We start from the raw sequence: 18,575 nt of genomic DNA on the forward strand, positions 1-18,575 counted from the left end.
AGCCGCAACTAGGACCTTTTGCCCCCTCGGTCCACCCGACCTACTAGGACTTTCACCTAGCCGCAACCGACCTACTAGGACTTTCACCTAGCCGCAACTAGGACTTTTTGCCCCTCGGTCCACCCGACCTACTAGGACTTTCACCTGGTGTCTGGTCCTCTTGATTCAGACACGGGAGCACCTACTTCCTTTGTTTTTAAGGTTCAAAGCACATGGTTAGATCTGGATCATGGCTCATCCGGCGGTTAGTCCGGTGAAGAGCGGTCTCGCTCTGATACCACTTGTAGGGTTTCCAAGGATGTCCGTATCTCCACAATGACATGATATTGTCCACTTTGGGCCTAAGCCCTCATGATTTTGTTCTTGGGCTCTCCCCAAAAGGCCTCATGCCAATGGAATATTTTAATCCTTTTAACCCCAAAATTTTTTCCATGTGCTTTTTTTATGTTTAATCTTACAACCCAACAATGTCAAGTCAATCAGAATTAACTTGAACTATCTGAATTCGACCTGAACTCAATTCAATTAAAAACATCTCAACTTTAGCTCAACATGAATCCAAAAATTTCTAACTTTAATCTGATATTTTCCGAATCGATTGGAATCAGATTGAGAGGTCGAATTCATTGACACCCCTATCTTCAACCAAATAAATCATGTTTTTATTTTAATGTATAATATTTTTATATTAAAAAATTATTTAAACTCTATCCAACTCACTTTAAATAAATAAAAATTACTTTTAAAATTATTATAATAATTTAGTATAAAAATATTTTATATATAATATTTTTGATTTGGTTGGAGATAGGATTGAATGTTTGTGATTAAATTTGATATTCAATTTGGTAAATATTTATTTATATTCATTTAATAAAATATAATATTAATTAAATGAATAAATTTTAACAACTTATTAAATTAAATAAATAAACTTCAACACATTTATGTTTAATTTATTAACAATAGATATTATAAATTAAATAAATTCATAAATAATATTTATGAATAAAATTTATGAATCATATTCATTACAAAATTTTATCAATATGGTAAATAAATAAATTTTTTTTAATATTAATAAATAAATTTATATTATCAAGTCAACAATCAATTTAATAAATTTAAAAATATAAAAATTTTTAAAAATATAAAAATTTAAACAAAGTTTAAGTCAAATTTGAGTATTTTAATAAAATCTGGTTAGATAACATAATTTAAATAAACAAAGTTTAAGTCAAACTTAACCAACTCAGTATTTTAATAATTTGATTCATCTGAAACTCAGCTCGAACACCATAAAACAATTTAACTGAGCTTGATTTATTTATTGTGGAGTAGATTGTGCTTAAAACAAAATATAAAAAAGGCTGTGATTTGGTGCCAAAAGAATGATGAGGAATTAAGTCGAACAAGTTGCGGTTGTTGGGATGGTAACATCGTATTGTCCTCTTCGCGCAGGGTGGCCAGTCCTGTCTCATCACTGATTTCTCAGCCGTCCAACGCCAACGCAATGCGGCAATTATGCTTTAGGTAGCGAGTGTACATTTGCAAACGCTCCGAGGACTTCAACTCGGTGCGCCACCAAATAACGTGAAAGCGCCTGAGCAGCCACACCAGTCGGCATATATCTGATCGAAGTAGGACGTCGCTCTGGAAATAACTCAAACAAGCAAGAAGGTTCTCATCTAAATTAATGGTTTGGGTTAGAACTCCCTCTGAAATTAATATGCATAGAGGTGGATTGTCATGTTCTTCACGTGTAAGTGTGCTTAGCCGCATATGAAACCATTAATTTAACTTTGTTTCCCCTGTATTTCTCCATCCAAGTAAACTGAGCCAGTCGCAAGCTATCAGGAATTTGGAATTATCAGGGATTCAGAAGTAGCTTCGCCATCATTGCTATCGGGAATCTGTTCGTCTTCAGCATTGTCTCTATGAGAACCTTTTGATATGGCCTTCCATTTCCTCATTCTTCTGCAAAATGGCCGACTTTCTCCTCCCACTGCACTCAGCAGATGCATCCTCTCCTCTGGATGAAACATCAGTGCTCAGAAGTTTTAACAATTGCATTGTCCACTTCATTCATTGCCATTCATCCCTTTCTTAACTTCCCCTCCATTTCCAGTCCTTCAGAAGCGAAGGTTCAAAAAAAAAAAAAAAATCTGTTATACACACAACTGAAAGAATAAACTAAAAACTTCCACCTATTCAACTAAAGTCCTTTCTGCATTGAGTTTTGATATATTTTACTTTTTCTTTTCACTTTCCATATGCATTGATTTATGTGAATGCCCTGAATCTGTAGAGCGCAGTCATGAGGAAATTGCTAAAATAAGATCATATTCGCTAGTGAATAAGCAGATCATCTGTATCAATAAGAAAGAATGCATTTTATTTTCTCAATATTAAGATGTCAGGGAAACATGTATCAGTATTGTACAAGGTGTAGTTAGTGTATCTGTTATTTCCAAAGCCTAGGAGAACCTAAATGAACGTGATAAGTACATAAGAGATTTAAGTTAGGATAAAATTTCCAACCTTGAAGATGGTATCGGTGTTGTCGAGTGCCACAGAATTTGATCACCAGTGATCTTTGCAGGAGCATAGTCCATTATCAAAATGATGGAACCTTTTCACATCCCTCACAACAATCTCCCGGTTTGCTATTTTTGCAATGTACTTGATTGCTTCATGGCAATCTCCACATACTCTTAAGTTCTTTATGATGACAATTCTTGTGCCAGGACTGCTATTCAGCAACCCAAAAGCAATAGCCAATCTCTCACTGTGGTTGCCTAGCATTTTCTCTTTCACTTCCTCCTCCAAGTCATGGAATACAAACTCAGTCTTCGGTATGTAACCCAATTTCTTCATCTCAAAGTCCAACCTCTTCAACAAATCAATGATCTTTTCATGTTGTGGATGGCTTCTATCCTCCATCAGGAAAGCATGAAGTTTTCCCTTGATCTCCACTAAACTGTATCCAGGCACTTTTCTTCTGCCCATGGTTTTCATTGCCTTTCTTACCTCGGCGACCTTTTCCCAATTCTTTGCTGCGGCAAAAGCGTTTGAGACCAAAGAATATATGCCCAAGTCATCAGGATTTAACTCGATAACCTTCTGTGCTACATGTCGCCCCAACTCCAACTGTTTGTGATTATGACAACCAGAAAGAAGTGCCACCCAGACGGCAATTCCCGGTCCATCAGACATCGACTGGATGAGTTCATGGGCTTCTTCAACATGACCAGCACGAGCTAGAAGATCTACCATGCAAACATAGTGCTTCTCATTTGGCTCGATGCCGTGCTCCTGTGTCATGAGATTGAACCAGTGCCGCCCTTCTTCCACAAGGCCCGAATGACTGAAAGCAGACAAGAGAGAAGCAAAAGTCGCGTGATCAGGCTTTAACTTAGTTTGCTTCAATGCTAGGAAAACTGAAAGTGCCTCGTTTCCATGGCCGTGTGCACCGTAGCTAGAGATCATTGCATTCCATGATATTATGTCTCTGGAGCAAACCATATCGAACACGGTGCGAGAGCTCATGAGGGAGCCACACTTGGAGTACATGTCGATCACTGCAGTGCCTAAAATCTGGTCAAATTCAAACCTCCTCACGATAAACCCATGAACTGATTTGCCCATCTTCAGAAACCCAATATGTGAACAAGCCAAAAGAGCACTCACAAGTGCAACAGAGTCAGGGCACAGCCCAAATTCCTGCATTTTTATCAGCATCTGCAATGCCTCACTGGCAAAACCATTTTGAGCATAGCCTGATATCAAGGCGCTCCATGAGACGACATTTCTACGAGATATCCTCTCAGAGACGAACTGAGCTAGTTTCAGGAAGCCATTCTTTGCATACATGTCCACAAGGCTAGTGCCCACGACAACATCCATTTGGAGGTGATGGCGCAATATATGCCCGTGAACGGACTTGCCGATCGCCATGTCGCCGAAAGCAGCACAGGCCTGTAACAGGCTGACCATAACAATCCCATCCCCCTCAAGACCTTCCTCCAGCATTCTCCTGTAGAAGCCAATTGCGACGACAGGATTCCCTGCAGTTGCGAACCCAGTGATCATTGTGGTCCAGGAAACGAGATCCTTCTTAGGCATTACGTCGAACACCTTCGCGGCATGGTTCATCTTCCCGCATTTCATGTACAAATTGAGGACCGAAGAACAAACGAAGACGTCATGGATGTAGCCAAGGTGGGAAGAATGGGCCATAATCTCTTGCCCAGTTCTGAGATCCATTAACTGCGCGCAAGCCTTAAGGGCAACAGTGAGCGTGGAGCTATCCGGCCGCGGGTGGCTGGCGGAGACTAAGAGGCGGTACAGGCGAAGGACCTGGCGCGGGGAGTCGCTCCGGGAGTGCGCGACGATGAGGGCGTTCCAGGTGGAAATGTTGGCGCGGGAGGCGGCGGCGAGGAGGACTGATTCGGCGGCGGCGGCGTCACCGAGGCGAGCATAGGCGGTGATCAAGTGGGCGGCAGAGTGAGGACGGGACAAGCAGCCTTCGACGGCCATGCGGGCGTGGATTCGGAGCAGTGTTTGGGTGTCGCGGCATGTGCTCAAGAGATGCACAAGATTTGACCAGAGGAGCATCGGATCTCCCGCACAAGCACCCACATCAAATGATTGCTTGAAGCATCCCTTGATCGTCGTACCACCCAATGACCTCAAACTCAATTTCCCGTTAAAGAAAAAGAAAGAATCAACAACTTCGCAGAATCGCAGATCAAAAACGCTACTTTACTCTCCCTCCCGGTGATCTCCGATGGTTAGAAGCCGACTGTGTTGGCGTCTGCGGCCAAACCACTTCAACAGGCGATTAGAAGAGGATTGTGCTGCTGTCTGTAGGCTTGGAGCGGTCAGAAGAGGATTGCGTTGGCATCTACGTCTACGGGCGACGATCGACGCCTGCGCGCTGCGACCGACATTTGCGTGCAGTGATCGACGTCGGAGAGGAGATCGATGCCTGCAGAGTGTGCTGGCGGGCGACGAACGGCCGGCGACTGCGCTAGACTCTGTTTTGGGCGCAGTGCTCCTAACTTTTGTTTTTGCCAAAGAGCCCCTAAATTGCAAATATTTCTATATATGTGCCAAAAATATATTAACCCTAGCTACAGGCACAGCGACTCGGCTTCTTCCGTCCTGCAAACCCTAGCTGGTCCGAAATCGCCTCCCTAAATTGTTCGCATTCGCCTTGTCCGGAATCCCCTAATTGTCGTTGGATTCAGCTGACTTCTCTCACCTGTATACACGAGCTGCGATGTACGCTGATCAGATAGCATCGGGGCGGAAGAGATCCATCAAAGAGCGCCTGCATGGCGATCTAGGAGGAGATGTCAGCCGCACTAGCGTGGTTCCGGCTAAAAGGTATACTTTTCAAGCCCTTATCTTTTTTGTTGTTCTGCTTCTTCTTTTCCGAACTACAAGCAGGCAGTCCTTTCTCGTTTTACTTACATTTGTGAAGTACATATTCTGCTGGTGTCCATACTGGTTTGTTGCTGCATCTATCATTTGCAATCTGATATTCTCTAGTCACTAGTTGAAAAAAAATTTGTCAAGTCATGCTACTTCGCATCCCCCGCCCCCTTTTTTTTCTCGAAATGTTTCTAACTTGAATTACTAACATTTGTCGTGATGATCGATTTTATGATTTTTGCTCAGTTAATCTTGATAGCATATTGATTGTGGAAACTGCTATACATTAGTTGAGATGGCGTGGATGACTACTCTGCCAACTTGGACTATAATTTGCCAATATGTGAACAATGTTTGTGCGCTTTGATCTGTTCTTTGGTGTAGTAGTGGATACGATACAAAACACAGCATCAGGATAGCATGGTTTGACCTCAAATCAGCTCTTTTTTTTAATGAGTCCCACAATGGGTTAATGTATTGACTAACTTCAATGGTTTTTTTATATTTTTCTTCTACCTTTTCTACTATTACAATGTCATGTGGTCATTGACACTATGTGATCCCTAAATGAATATTCAATCATGGTGTTCGTTGTTTTAGTATAGTTTTTTTTTTTATTTTGTTTTGTTTCCTTTTGAGGTTGGTGCTGGAATTACTTTTTATTTATGGAAAACAGATCCTAGGTAGCACTAGTAGTCATTTGTAAAACAAATGGTCCAATTGGGTAATGGCACTTTAATTTTGATATGTTTCTTTTAATTGCCCTTTAATTGAGTGGTATACCAACTTTTTTTTTACCATATATTTTCTTTTAATCGAATGGTTGCCAATTCCACGCATGCCAAACATTTGATAAACTGAATGGTATATGAATTAACGATTCTTATTCATTTATACATGGTAACCAGGTAAAATACTCACAATTGCATACTGGTATGACCAGTATTAATGAAGCATGGCTTTTGTTTTATGTGGTTCATCTTGATTCCTGGCTAGATTGGTTAAATGGGATTTTATCATGTTGGAATTAAGAAATACAGTTACAAACTCAAACTCAAGTTTGGCAAGCTTGGTTGAGACTAGCCAAAGTTGCAGTATTATGAAAAATTGCATCTTTACTATTGAAGCTGAAAATGCTTTACTTAGTCCTCTTATTGTGTGACTTGCCTACAATTCATATTGTTTTGACACAGTTCAGATATCTTCACCAATAATAATATTTTGCTGCAAGGTATACTTCAAATAATGTGTGGATTTGATTTTTTATGACGATTGCTGATAGATATACTGAACTACTTGGTACACATGGATTAAAATGCAAGTTACATTCCATTTGATATGGGTGGCATGAACCATTCTGCTGATAAACAATGACGGAAATAATTTGCCTTCCTCTCAAGCTGCTTCTTCTCCATCTCTGAATACGTCCAATGCTTCGTTTCCATCTCATGTTGCTTCATCACCATCTCAAGCCACTTCTTCTCTTGAGTGTGATTATGGTTTCCTCCATCTCCTCTAGGTAAGATGCTGCTGCCTCTTTTTCTTCTTCTGGATTCCTTCCTCCTACTCAAGGCTTCTTCTTCTTTTTGTTGATTTGTTCCTCCTACTCATTGCCACTGGCACCTATGTATCTCGGCACGTCAACACTGCACCAAGAGTGTATCATTCCAACCTACTACTGATATTGTGGCTCAGTTTGATATTTTAAACCTTGCTTAGTTCTAGAAGCACACATAACGGAAGTTATTTAATAATAGTTGGTAATAATTTGAGCCTGCTATTTTACAAAGTCCATTGTAGGTGTTGGTTATATTTATTATGCACTCTTTAAGTGTTATGTATTTTTGAAATCATATTATTCATTGATATTCTCTATGACAGCGGTTTCTTCTGTATATGTGTTAATGTACTTTTTCTTTTGATGTTACGGGCATAAGCTTCGTTTATTTAACATTCTTACAAGTAATTTCAAACTGGTTATTCTGGACATCGTGCAGGCAACGGCAAAGTGAAGACAAATGGAAGCATGACCTTTATGATGAGGACAGGGAACATGAAACGTTCAGTTAAAACTTTTATGACCTCCCTATATTTGCAACACAGTTCCTTATTTTGTTGTGTTAACGTTAACTTTTCAGTGATACATGCCACACTTTGTATCTCTAGAATCTGTTAATCCCAATGACCTCAGATGGAAGCTTCAGAACAGAGGTTCTCAGCAAGCTTTCCAGAGTGGAAAAGTTTCTGCAGTCAGAGATCTTCGTGACAAGCTAACTGCTACAATGCCCTCACAGCCATCAAATAGTGAACCTTCAAAGGCTAAGCGAGTGTCTGAAATTTCTGAAGCCATCAAGAAGAGTCTCCGAAATGATCCACCCATACTGGAAACCAAAAAAACTAATAACCCAAAAAAGGCATCTCAGAGCAAGGTGCATCAATTTATATGCATTATTTGCATGGGTACTTTTATCATATGAAACTAAATATTGGGTGATGCATATTAAAGTAGTTAGGCATTTGTAATTTTATACCTTTTCATCTTGAATATGATTCTCTTGATAGTGAGTGTGAATATGCATACTGTTGCACATTGCTAAATTATACTGCACTTTGACCTAGTTTTGGCGACAGAGTTGGCAAGGTACATACTGTGAAAGTTGTTAAATTTGAGTGGCACAGTATTTACTTACAAATGCATATTTATCATATATGCTTCATGAAGTATGCTGAAATAGTTTTACAGTAGATTTAAGTAGCTAACTTCTACTACCATGCATCCTATGACTAGATGTTTCTTCCTCATATCTTTTTGTTTCTATACATTGGCTTCATTTACATTCAATTGTGTTATTTGCTATTGAAATGTTTTATGTCCTCGATTTGTTGCTGCTGCTATTGCACGATTCCTTTCCTAAACTTTCTTGTCATAAATTTGCAGTCTGTGTTGTCAGTAGATGGTTTCCTGGACTCTTTAGGTCTAGGGAAATATTCAATAACATTCCAAGCAGAGGAGGTATGCTGTACCTTTTCATGATTTTACATCTTCATCTTGTATTTTCTTTCGTTTGTTAGACTTGAAAGAAATTTTATTTGTAGGTTGACATGACAGCTCTCAAGCATATGAATGATGAGGATCTTAGAGCTCTAGGAATTCCAATGGTACATGAAGCCTTCTAACTTCTCATCATGTTTGTTGTTACCTATTTTTTTTTCTTTCTAATTTGCACCCTTTTTGTTACAAAATTCTTATGATCTGGATCTTAGGGCTTTTTCATCATTTGTTATTCCTTTCAGTAATCCAAATAGAAAAAATTTAGCAGATTAATTTCCAACTACTCGCACACAAACTGTATAAATTGGATATGTTCTGTAGTTTGGCTAAAATCAGTGCCATGAGTAATTTTTTTTGCCTTTACCTCTCCTCATTTTGGTTCATTTGGGTGGTTTCAGGGTCCAAGAAAAAAGATCCTATTGTCGTTGGAGTCCAGAGCCTAAGAGAAGGTGCGCGATCTTGTAAGCTAAGGCTACGAGAGTTTCTCACTTCCTACTGAATGATGTGATGCAGTATGCTCGGTTTGTTATCGTCGTGCCCCTTTTTTCCCCCATTGTACATGCAACTATGCACCTTGTAGTGATATCTCTGTTTGGTGGCTTATTCCAACTGAAAATGTACACCTATGGTGGGCTCGCTGGTAGTCAATTTTTCCTTGTGCTTGTTGCGTTTCTTGTAAACTGAAATTTTTATATAGCATAGTTGATTGTGCTTCCGGAGATCCCTTTCGTTGCTAGCGTTATGCTAGCAACATTGCATTTTCATGATGTCTCGAACAGGGGAGTGCAAAACGATAACACAGTTTGTTCTTTAATTAGCCTTCTTAGTGAACTAGTTTGCTCCACTAAAGCTGCCATTAAAGTAGCTTAATTAGTTCACTTATTTTCCATCTGTATAAGGTGTGTAACATCCTTTGTAGAATTTTGACTAATTTGAGATATAATTTTTTCAGTGATTAATTATAATTTTTTGATTTAACTCTTCTTACAGAATCAGTGATTAATTATAATTTTTTTATTTATACATAAGATGATGATGAACTAGTGATTAATTATAATTTTTTATTTATCTTTTCATAAATGATAATGGATCGATCATGTGAGATCGTTAGGATGATAAATTTTATTTTTTACTACAATAATATTTTTTTTGTGTAATGACTACTCATAATCATACATATCAGATGGTCACATTAATTAATATTTTATCAATTCAATTTCTTAGATGTTATTTGAAAATTTTATCAATTTGATTTTTTTAAATTTTGATTAATTAGATTCAATTTTAATAACGAATTGAAGAACAAAACTATAAATATAGATCTCGCCATAACAAAAAAGACAGCAGAAAAACCAGATCTGACGCAGGTCGTGAAAGAATACAGATAAAAATATGCAAATATAGAATAGCTATAAATGATAGTTTAACAGAGGAACAAAAACTATAACACGATCAAATTGGATCCCTAGAAAAGGTAAAATATGGAAATCAACCACGCTTAGAACAAGCAAATGACACTATGACAGAGAACATCCGGTCATGCTAATAAAGCCGGTGCCTATCTTCTAGGTGAAACACTGGATAGGATGAGAGTCTGAACACTTGATGGAAGCTTATCCTCGCAATAAAACTGCAAAAAGGATACAATGCATCCATGCAAAGATCACTTCAATGACCAGAACAATCATCAGTTTGCATTGAGGTCATGTTATTCGTTGGAAGACAATTCTTGGTTCTCAGAGCTAATGAACTCTGGCTCTTCAATCGGCAGATGCAGACAGTTTGCGTCTGTGTGAATTGGACTTGAATGCTGTTTCTCATCGCAGTCAGGTCTGGTGGAAATGAGGGATTCTTCAACTCCGTTTGGCGTGGGGTTGTCGGAAGTTGAAGGTGGATTTACATCAAGGAAGAGGCATACTACGGCGCAGTCATCGATTCTAGAAGTAGGGTATTTAACTTTCCAGGCCTTCACAGCTGACTCGACAAGTAAATGAGCTGCAGATGACCTATCTGGAGCTGATGCTACAATGTCTACCACTTGTTGGTTCGACAGAACATCCCACACCTGCAAGAACAGCCAGGCTCAGGTACGTAAAAGTGGCAAAACAAACATCTAACTCGTTAAAGCTAAAAGGAAAGATACTGTCTGAAATGAGAATAAGAATCAGGTAATTAACAGATCCATGCTCACTCACCCCGTCAGTAGCCAAGACAACGAACTCATCCCTTTCTGTGATGTGCCTGTATGATATCTCTGGAACAGAACTCAAACCATAATCCTTTAGAATAAAATCCCCCAGCGCTCGGGCCATTGCCAAGCCTGGCATGTCCTTGTCCGGTAGCCAAACTCGAGCCACTTCGGGCTCCTCCCTTAAAGCAAAAACTCTGCCCCTGCACTTTCTTATTCTTTCTGCCTCACCTGTCAAAGAAACACATGATATTATATTTGAAGAGTAATTAAATGTTTCGTTTAGAAAATTGACCTTAACAACCTGATTATATGAAGGAAAAAAATGCAAAGGAAATTAGCAGAAGCATGAAATTAGCAAAAAGAAGAAAACAAAGAAAGTAAATACTACATTTGGAAAGTACTATAACATATTGCATTTTCTGGTCTGTCACAAATTACATGAAAGCTAGTTTATAAGCAGGTTCCCTTGATTTTAAAGAATTGGTGAGCTCATATCAATTAGAAAATAATCACAAAGCTCAGATATTTTAACATTATGAACAAATCCACAATCAGGGAACATGCATTTAGACAAAGCTAGATACCACATTTGACCTGTTTCTTTAACTTTTTTAGTGATTTTAGGATCATTATACGGCTTAGACATTCAATCATGAAATGAAATAAGATCCATGTGGTAGACCGCCCAGTAATTCAGACACATGGGATGTTGCCATAAGGCTAGATGGTTAGACCTTCATAGAAATCCTTATAATCACTTGAAATTGAAATGCAAACTGAATATTCTGTAATCTTTAACTTTATATAGATTATTCTCCTATTGCTGGTGTTCTGTTCACATTGAAGAACTTCCTTTATCAGTTAGAACTTGGCGTCTATGCAAACAACCTGCTACTTCAATAAAATGTTTGATATGAGCAACGACAAATAAATTGAAACAGAAAAAAAGACAATATTCTTCTGTTTGTATCCTAAAATCAAACTTGATATAATCTCAAACTGTTCATTGTGCCAATTCAGCTTTGAACATCGCTGTTGGTTTTCCAGCCTCTACCAATTTTGCTTATTACAAACTTTCCAAGACCTTGCCAGATTTCACTACTACCTTTTGGTGGTGAAACATGCAGACGCTAGATGAGAGAATTGATCCATAAACTTGGGCTAAACCAGCCGGCCAAAATACTTTAGTTAGAGTTAATGTAACTCACTAATCTAAAGTTATGAAGTCCCTAACGCAGCCCACAACTAATTGTGTAAGATTAAGATACCACAATCTCTCCTACTTAAGGTTTTACCTTCACATCAAGACTAAAATTTTCATAATCTAGAATTCTCCCTAAGTAGAGGCATGTGAGGCACAATGGAGGCTCCAACAACACATGCAACCCTTTTGAACATGATGTCACACTTAAAGACGTCATATAAATACTTTTGAGGAAATAAAGAACATGGACCCATTAGTTCTTCTCTATAACCTATCTTTCATCATATAAGTCCTCCATACTAAGTTTGAAAGCTAAAATTATGCCAAGGACAGAAACGAACAACAATTGTTTTACATAACAATGTAGATGCCCTGAGAAGTTTTGTTGTTCACACAACATCTACACCCAAAATAAGTGTGCACAATGATATTAATAGGGGGCATCTAGGCAACTATCAAGAAGTCTCGGCAGAATGCTACCAGTATTAATTATACCTTCAAGGAAATCATACAAATGGAATCGTTTGGTTCTGAACAACATAATATATATAGAAAATTCAAATTATAAGTTAGTGGGAACTACAAGCAAACAATTATTTTGTTCCATTTAGCAGGATCTATAGTTGGCCTTCATGCATATGCTTTCTATGTAAAGGAGATAGAAAAGAATAGAAGGCAAGGGCAAGCAAATGATCTGTCAAAAAACTAAGCAAACCTGGAAACTAGAAATTAAGGAGGAGGTAGCATCTTAGTATGAATTTCATGAAAATCAAAACATCAACTGCTACTTCATGCCACCATGAAGAAAGGTCAGGTATATTTGCCAACTGTTTGCACATTTAAGACTGTGTAAATTAAATTCATGTGTTTGCGTATGCAAATGGTAAAATACAATTACTATACATTAAGTATGTGTCTATCATGACATTCAGAAACAAAATTACATTTTATATTTATCTAAATTCATTTAGGAAAAAGGTACCTGGAAGATTTGGTTTAAGGTCCACAGTCAATTGAACAGCAATCAATGAGTTATTTTGATCCCGAGTTCCAAGCACCGCTCTCGAGTCTCCAACATTTCCAATAACAAGTTCATCACCCTGCAAACAAGACAACAAATTATATCAGCCAATCCAGTAAGTTATTTATCATGGTTTCTCAAAATAACTGTAATTAGGCTTTTGTTTCATAAAATTGAGGACGTGTCATGGCAGTCTGGCAAAGTTGCTCTTTAGCAACTAACATAAAAATATTCTTTTTTTAGTGATAATCCTGTATATCAACCAGACCCTTTATTGATAGGAGAGTAATAAATTCATTTTAAAAATTTGTTTCAAAAGACAATTAAAATTGTAAGATGCTAAAGGGTTAAGCTAAACCTGTTTAATCAAAGTAACTGCAGTTGTCCCACTGTAGGAGCAATCAATATCGTTGTACTGTCTCAGTTCTCTATCCACAATCTTAAAAGACTTTAGCAATGGAATTTCAAGTCTCTTCAGCATCTGGGAGCACTCTCCATTATTTTCAAAATCTATAGAATCCTTGAGCTCCTCGTGGAGGGATAAAGTTGAACTTGCCTCTGGATTGATGTTTCCAGAATTATTTATAGATCCTTCCAAACTGGAAGTCAGCTTTAAAGGGAGTATATCTCTTACTCTCTTAGCCACCATATGGCCATATGGCCCGTGACCATCAAATACTCCACAAAGTATGGTGTCATTCATTGACCCAAAATTCTGAAGATGGTAGACAAAGTTCTAGTTAGTAATTCATGTAATTGACTGTATAGCGAAAATATATCAATTACAAATTGTCAGTTATAAGAGTGAAAAAAAAAATTCAAATGAGAAATATGCACAAATAAGAAAATTAGAAAGGCTGAGGGGAAATTGCAAAGGATTTCCAACTCAAAAAGAGAGAAAGAGAGAAATTTAGTGTAAGCAATCGGTCATAACCACTGACTTAGAGGATGTATGGATTTATTTACAAAGTGCAAGCTCAGAGAAATCATGTGAAGAAAGACAAACAACATGAGATCCATCTTTTTGTATCTTATTGAACTTCTGAAATTTGTCCCATAGCATCCAATTTGAACATCTATGATGGAATCCAAGAGTAGGTGACCGACACGGATACTAAAAGTGTAGAAGAATTCCAGTACCAGAGGTGACTATCGATGGCAATTAAAGAAGCATATTGAGTATTGCAAATTGAATGCCAAGCTATTGAAACATTATAGAAGTAAAAAAAGAAGCGTCTACTTATGGAGGGTATATCGATAATCTGAAAATGTTGCAAACAAGCATCAAGCATGGTGGAGAATTCTTGAGCATTCGAACCTCCCAAACGATCATGGCATCCTGATTGATTCCCTTCCTCCCTTGCTGGGTGAAAAGCGAAGCGACCTCACTGGCCCCATTCAAGAACATCCTCCCAGAGATCCCATGGAGCTGCTGCTCCCACCTGGAGGAACCCCGCTTCCTCCTCCTGGCCCCCTTCAGGGGCTTCTTTCCCGGCGACGAAGAAACGCCGGAGGAGGCGCTGCTCCGCTCATCCGACGCCTGGAAGGAGGCCAACCGGAGCGCCCTGACGACGCCCAGCAAGCACTCCAGGCCAGCCGCGCAGCCGAACCCACCGCCCTCGGCCCTCGCCGATGGATCCGCGGAGGCTTCCCCCGATCCGCCGCTTTGCTCACTCCCGAGCGAATCCTTCCTCGAGTGGATCACAATCATCGAGGCTTAATCCATTCGAAGCGAGAAGAATCGCAATAAACAGAGCGCAGAGAGAATCAAATCCTCCTCCTCCCAATCGCAAGGGGGGAGGAATTTCAATGGATCGAAGGAGGAGGGAGCGAATCCAGTCGAGCGCACGCAAAAAGGCGTGGAAATCATGCGAGGAGGAGAGGCGTTGAACCGCAAGGAAAGGCCAGGCTTTGTTTTTTTTTTTGCCGGATTTTGGTCTCCCCCCCTGACCTAGTAGTGCTGCAATCGGCAAGTCTGACCTATTGCTATCGACGGGCACAATGGGGCAGACGGGCAGTACCCAGACCGTATATAAGTATTAAAATTTAACCGATTTTAAATATAAAATAATTATCGGATGTCTTACTACCATTATCTCGGGGACAATTTGACAATTTGATTTATTTGATTTAATTATTTTAATTAAATTTTAAATAAATTAAAATAATTGATATTTTTTATAAAAAATTAATTTTTATAATAAATCAATTTGACTGATTATTTCAATTGAATTGAGATTTTGCTCTTCGTGTCTAGTTTGATATGGACTTATGTTGGGCATGGTCTCGAATGATCTTAAATTCGACGTAACTCGAGTTTGAGCCTAGGTGACTCGTGTGCGTGCTAATTCACAACATTCTCACATCTTCCTTTGAATAATATGATAGGCAAAATTTGTTATAATTCATAGCTTAATATCATGGATTTCAATGCAATTTTATTTGTTACCTGAACTTCATCCCAATCTCTCTTTATTTATCCTTGTTCTCCATTCAGACTGTTGTAACACTGTGACTATTCTACCTCAATTCCTCCTTAGCTAGAAAGGAACCGGAGCAATTTATCAGGAAGTTGATCTTGGCTTTTCTTATCGAAGAGCTTCTCTGCCATCGCCCAGTCCCCAATAGTTAGATCCCTATTAGCTCACCAAGCAACCTAAAGTGAAGATGTCGTTCATCAATATTATTCACGAACATTAACGAATTAAAAATATATATATTTAAATTTATCATTTAATTTAATTAATTATATATATATATTAAATAATATAAATAAATTCTCAAACTTATTCATAAACATTCAATTCATTTACACACCATACTTATCTAACATTCTTTAACATTTCAAACCAATTAATTGGATAATTAGGTCTCAGTAGTAGCAAATTACATGGGTGGTAAACGGATGATTAAACAACCGTAAATGATAGACTAGTTTTTTTAAAAAGAAAAAAATACATGATAAATTTAATAAAGGTCATAAAATATGAGGTAGAAAAGTGTAAAATGTAATCGATTTTAATAATTAAACTATAACAAAAAAAGAGAGAAATAATAATTAGGGCAAAGTGAAACAATTACGATGAGATTTCCCTTTTTTGCATTAAAAAATAAAATAAAATGACTCTTTTTTTTAGGTCTTGCTGTAGAACTTTCCTGAATATGAAAATTTGAAAACGCAGAAAGTACAACGAAAAACAAATGAAAGCAAACCGACCCCCCAACTTTTTTAGTCCAGATGACAGGCCAAACTGGGCCCACCGTTTATCATATAGATTCCAAAATAGTTTTCAAAATTACGGTTTTTTTTTGTTTTCTGATTTTAATTTTTGTTCTATTTCTTTTTTTAATATTTTAAAAAAATCAACAGCAAATATTTTATTTATTTTTGAAAAATAATAAATTTTCTAGAATCAAACTTTTCAATTTTCAAACTCTTTTTTCCAACACTCAAAATTTTAAAACAAAACAAAAAAAAACTTTCAAGGACCAAACATAACTTATTTATTAACTATTTTGTAATATTTTTTATAATAACTTATATCTTAAAATTTGAAATACAATAATACTTATATTGTGATATTTCTTAAAGTCCCAGAAATACATAAATATTACCGTATTTAATATAACAAATGAAATAATTGATATTTACAAAAAGTAAATCCATATACATACAACAAAAATAATATAATTTTAAATTTAAATAAATTCACCATAATTTTTTCAAAAAAATAAAATTAAACGATATCTCTTTAGTCATTCTTACTCTTTTCTTTTTTTTTCTTTGTTTTTTACAGTTTTAATAAAAATCTTATAGTAATTTTACGGCACCACACTTTAAAAATAAAATAAAATTCTTTTTGAGTCGGACGCCAAAATTTGTCCCTCTATATTGTATAATGTTCCAGTCCGGCGTCAAAATCCCGGAAAGAACGAAGATGCCCTCGCAAACAAATGAAGCAACCTGCAAAAACAAATCAAAGGGAGAATCAGTCCTAAATTAATGAACACGACATAAATAAATTCAAAAAGGCAAATACTCAATCCTAGTAAGAACTAACGACGTCAAAAACGGAGGTAACGGCGCAACCGAAAAGCAATGGGAAGTAACGGAAAGGGGCTGACACGGAGACGGAACCCTAACACATGAACGAACAAAGAATGAGCGGATCAGGGACAGGAACACAAAGGGGCCAACAGGCGAAGTTAATTGATCAGAGAAGTTTGGTTTTTAGTGGGTTTCTGTGTGTTTTTAAAATTTTATTTGTGTTGTATTGAAAGCATACGAGATTGCTACATCGATCGATGGTCCTCGGTCCACAAGCAAATCTGTTTTGTTTGGTCCATTGATTTACCTCAGCTTCGTTCACAACCAACTCCAGCCATGGCAGCGGTGCCGGTGATGGTATTATTACGGTCAGTGGTTGCCGTGATGCACCAGGTAGTTGCACGGCCGGGCAGCCACAGGATGGCCATGGAGGTGGTGGTGCCCGTGGTAGCGGACATCCCGGGCGGCGCTTGCCTTCTCCACCGGGCCAGTGTGCCTCGCCGGGGAGGCGATCTGGCGTAGGAAGGGCAGGGCAGCAAAGATCGGACGGGTAAGGATCCCTGCCTGGCCGCTGCTACTCTTGCTGCCAGGCTTGGCCGCAGTGGCAGGGAAAAGGAAGGTACGGACCTTCTCGCGGCCTGCGACATCGTACTCCGCCACCACGTTGGTGAGATCCTCGTCGGACTTAACCGAGACGAGGGCGTCGAGATCCAAAGTCGGAAGTTGGCACCGGACGCTCACCGGGCCACCCCACCCACACATCTCCCTTAACTTCTCCTGCAGCTCTGTTCACCAAACCAAATCAACACCCACCCACCGATCTCACAGCTTGGACGAAACCTAATCTCATAGCTGAAAAAAAAAAGAAACAGAAAGAGAGAACGAGGAATCACCTGAGAAGGGGAGAGATCGTCGTACAGAGAGCAGACGAGTGTCGCCGCCGACGTAACGGAGCTTGCCGTCGGGGTAACGGGGGAGGATCTTGCCGCCATAGCTGCAGAGGAACTTGACGGTGGCGGAGACAGCGGAGGAGGGCTTGGATGCGTCGTCGAAGGAGCCAGAAGAGATGCAAGAGGAGGAAGAAGAAGACAAGGAGGAGGTAGCGCCCACCATCGCCCTTGAAGGAGAGCAGGCTGCTTCCTTCAAGACTGGAATTGGGGATCCTATGGCCACTATTTATAGCGGAACGGGAAGGCGTAGCACGACACGCCATCAATCGTATTTCATAAAACATTAGGTAAAAATAAACAGTGCACATCAATTTTTTTATAATATCAAAAACCACCTCATCTTATTTTTTTTTCTTTTAATTTTAAAAATGTTTATATTTTAAAAATGTTTCCCTGACATAGCCAATGAATAGAGACTTTGAACAGGGAGTATATTCCAAACTCTCTCAGTATATTACATTGAAAGTCAGACGCCAGAAAGCTCTTCTTCCCTCTCCGAACTGGGAATCTCTCCCCACTTCTCCTCCCTCCGCGAAAGAGACTGCCTTCAGCGTCATCTCTTCTAGTTCGCATCCAACAAAACAGGGCAGTGTCCGCTAGCTTTGATCGATCCTGACTACGAAATTCATGCCCTTCTGAAAAATTTGAGCATTTCCTCTTCTTCATAATT

General features: G+C 38.6%; 4 protein-coding genes across 5 annotated transcripts; 1 reads left to right on the top strand and 3 right to left on the bottom strand.

Annotated features, from left to right (window-relative positions):
• Window positions 1-1,901: 1,901 nt before the first annotated feature.
• LOC141845554 (putative pentatricopeptide repeat-containing protein At3g25060, mitochondrial) lies at window positions 1,902-5,019 on the bottom strand. The gene is made up of 2 exons (XM_074733614.1): window positions 2,542-5,019; window positions 1,902-2,130 (listed from the first exon to the last, which is right to left on the bottom strand). The coding sequence occupies exon 1, from the start codon at window positions 4,615-4,617 to the stop codon at window positions 2,584-2,586; it is 2,034 nt and encodes a 677-aa protein (XP_074589715.1). The 5' UTR covers window positions 4,618-5,019; the 3' UTR covers window positions 1,902-2,130; window positions 2,542-2,583.
• Window positions 5,020-5,143: 124 nt separating this feature from the next.
• Window positions 5,144-9,215, top strand: LOC141845199 (uncharacterized). Its single transcript, XM_074733253.1, has 6 exons — window positions 5,144-5,391; window positions 7,437-7,504; window positions 7,606-7,868; window positions 8,378-8,452; window positions 8,536-8,598; window positions 8,890-9,215. The coding sequence occupies exons 1-6, from the start codon at window positions 5,285-5,287 to the stop codon at window positions 8,932-8,934; spliced, it is 621 nt and encodes a 206-aa protein (XP_074589354.1). The 5' UTR covers window positions 5,144-5,284; the 3' UTR covers window positions 8,935-9,215.
• A 655-nt stretch (window positions 9,216-9,870) lies between these two features.
• LOC141845044 (putative protein phosphatase 2C 33) lies at window positions 9,871-14,845 on the bottom strand. The gene is made up of 5 exons (XM_074733062.1): window positions 14,226-14,845; window positions 13,266-13,622; window positions 12,869-12,986; window positions 10,687-10,910; window positions 9,871-10,556 (listed from the first exon to the last, which is right to left on the bottom strand). The coding sequence occupies exons 1-5, from the start codon at window positions 14,616-14,618 to the stop codon at window positions 10,200-10,202; spliced, it is 1,449 nt and encodes a 482-aa protein (XP_074589163.1). The 5' UTR covers window positions 14,619-14,845; the 3' UTR covers window positions 9,871-10,199.
• Window positions 14,846-16,507: 1,662 nt separating this feature from the next.
• On the bottom strand, window positions 16,508-18,085 carry LOC141845271 (RAF-like serine/threonine-protein kinase 20). 2 transcript variants are annotated; one of them, XR_012603236.1, is made up of 3 exons: window positions 17,849-18,085; window positions 17,263-17,740; window positions 16,508-16,871 (listed from the first exon to the last, which is right to left on the bottom strand). XR_012603236.1 is itself a non-coding variant. In XM_074733335.1 (2 exons), the coding sequence occupies exons 1-2, from the start codon at window positions 18,066-18,068 to the stop codon at window positions 17,325-17,327; spliced, it is 636 nt and encodes a 211-aa protein (XP_074589436.1). In that variant the 5' UTR covers window positions 18,069-18,085; the 3' UTR covers window positions 16,896-17,324. The 2 variants fall into 2 exon arrangements, 1 of the variants encoding a protein (XP_074589436.1); XM_074733335.1 differs by lacking the exon at window positions 16,508-16,871 and having other exon boundaries at window positions 16,896-17,740.
• Between the last annotated feature and the right edge of the window lie 490 nt (window positions 18,086-18,575).

This window comes from Curcuma longa, chromosome 14, assembly GCF_044706935.1.
Source record: "Curcuma longa cultivar G26 ecotype Majalengka, Jawa Barat chromosome 14, ITB_CL_G26_1.1, whole genome shotgun sequence".
Classification (NCBI taxonomy): domain Eukaryota; kingdom Viridiplantae; phylum Streptophyta; class Magnoliopsida; order Zingiberales; family Zingiberaceae; genus Curcuma; species Curcuma longa.

Bases quoted from the DNA above. Each gene is read 5' to 3' on its own strand.
- LOC141845199 (XM_074733253.1), top strand. From the start codon at position 5,285: ATGTACGCTGATCAGATAGCATCGGGGCGGAAGAGATCCATCAAAGAG. The intron at 5,392-7,436 runs GTATACTTTTCA...GACATCGTGCAG, and splicing joins AGCGTGGTTCCGGCTAAAAG to GCAACGGCAAAGTGAAGACA. The intron at 7,505-7,605 runs GTTAAAACTTTT...TTGTATCTCTAG, and splicing joins CAGGGAACATGAAACGTTCA to AATCTGTTAATCCCAATGAC.
- LOC141845271 (XM_074733335.1), bottom strand. From the start codon at position 18,068: ATGGTGGGCGCTACCTCCTCCTTGTCTTCTTCTTCCTCCTCTTGCATC. The intron at 17,741-17,848 runs GTGATTCCTCGT...TTTGGTGAACAG, and splicing joins ACGATCTCTCCCCTTCTCAG to AGCTGCAGGAGAAGTTAAGG.
- LOC141845554 (XM_074733614.1), bottom strand. From the start codon at position 4,617: ATGCTCCTCTGGTCAAATCTTGTGCATCTCTTGAGCACATGCCGCGAC.
- LOC141845044 (XM_074733062.1), bottom strand. From the start codon at position 14,618: ATGATTGTGATCCACTCGAGGAAGGATTCGCTCGGGAGTGAGCAAAGC. The intron at 13,623-14,225 runs GTTCGAATGCTC...TACCATCTTCAG, and splicing joins ATGCCATGATCGTTTGGGAG to AATTTTGGGTCAATGAATGA. The intron at 10,911-12,868 runs GTACCTTTTTCC...TTTCTTTGACAG, and splicing joins CCTTAAACCAAATCTTCCAG to GTGAGGCAGAAAGAATAAGA.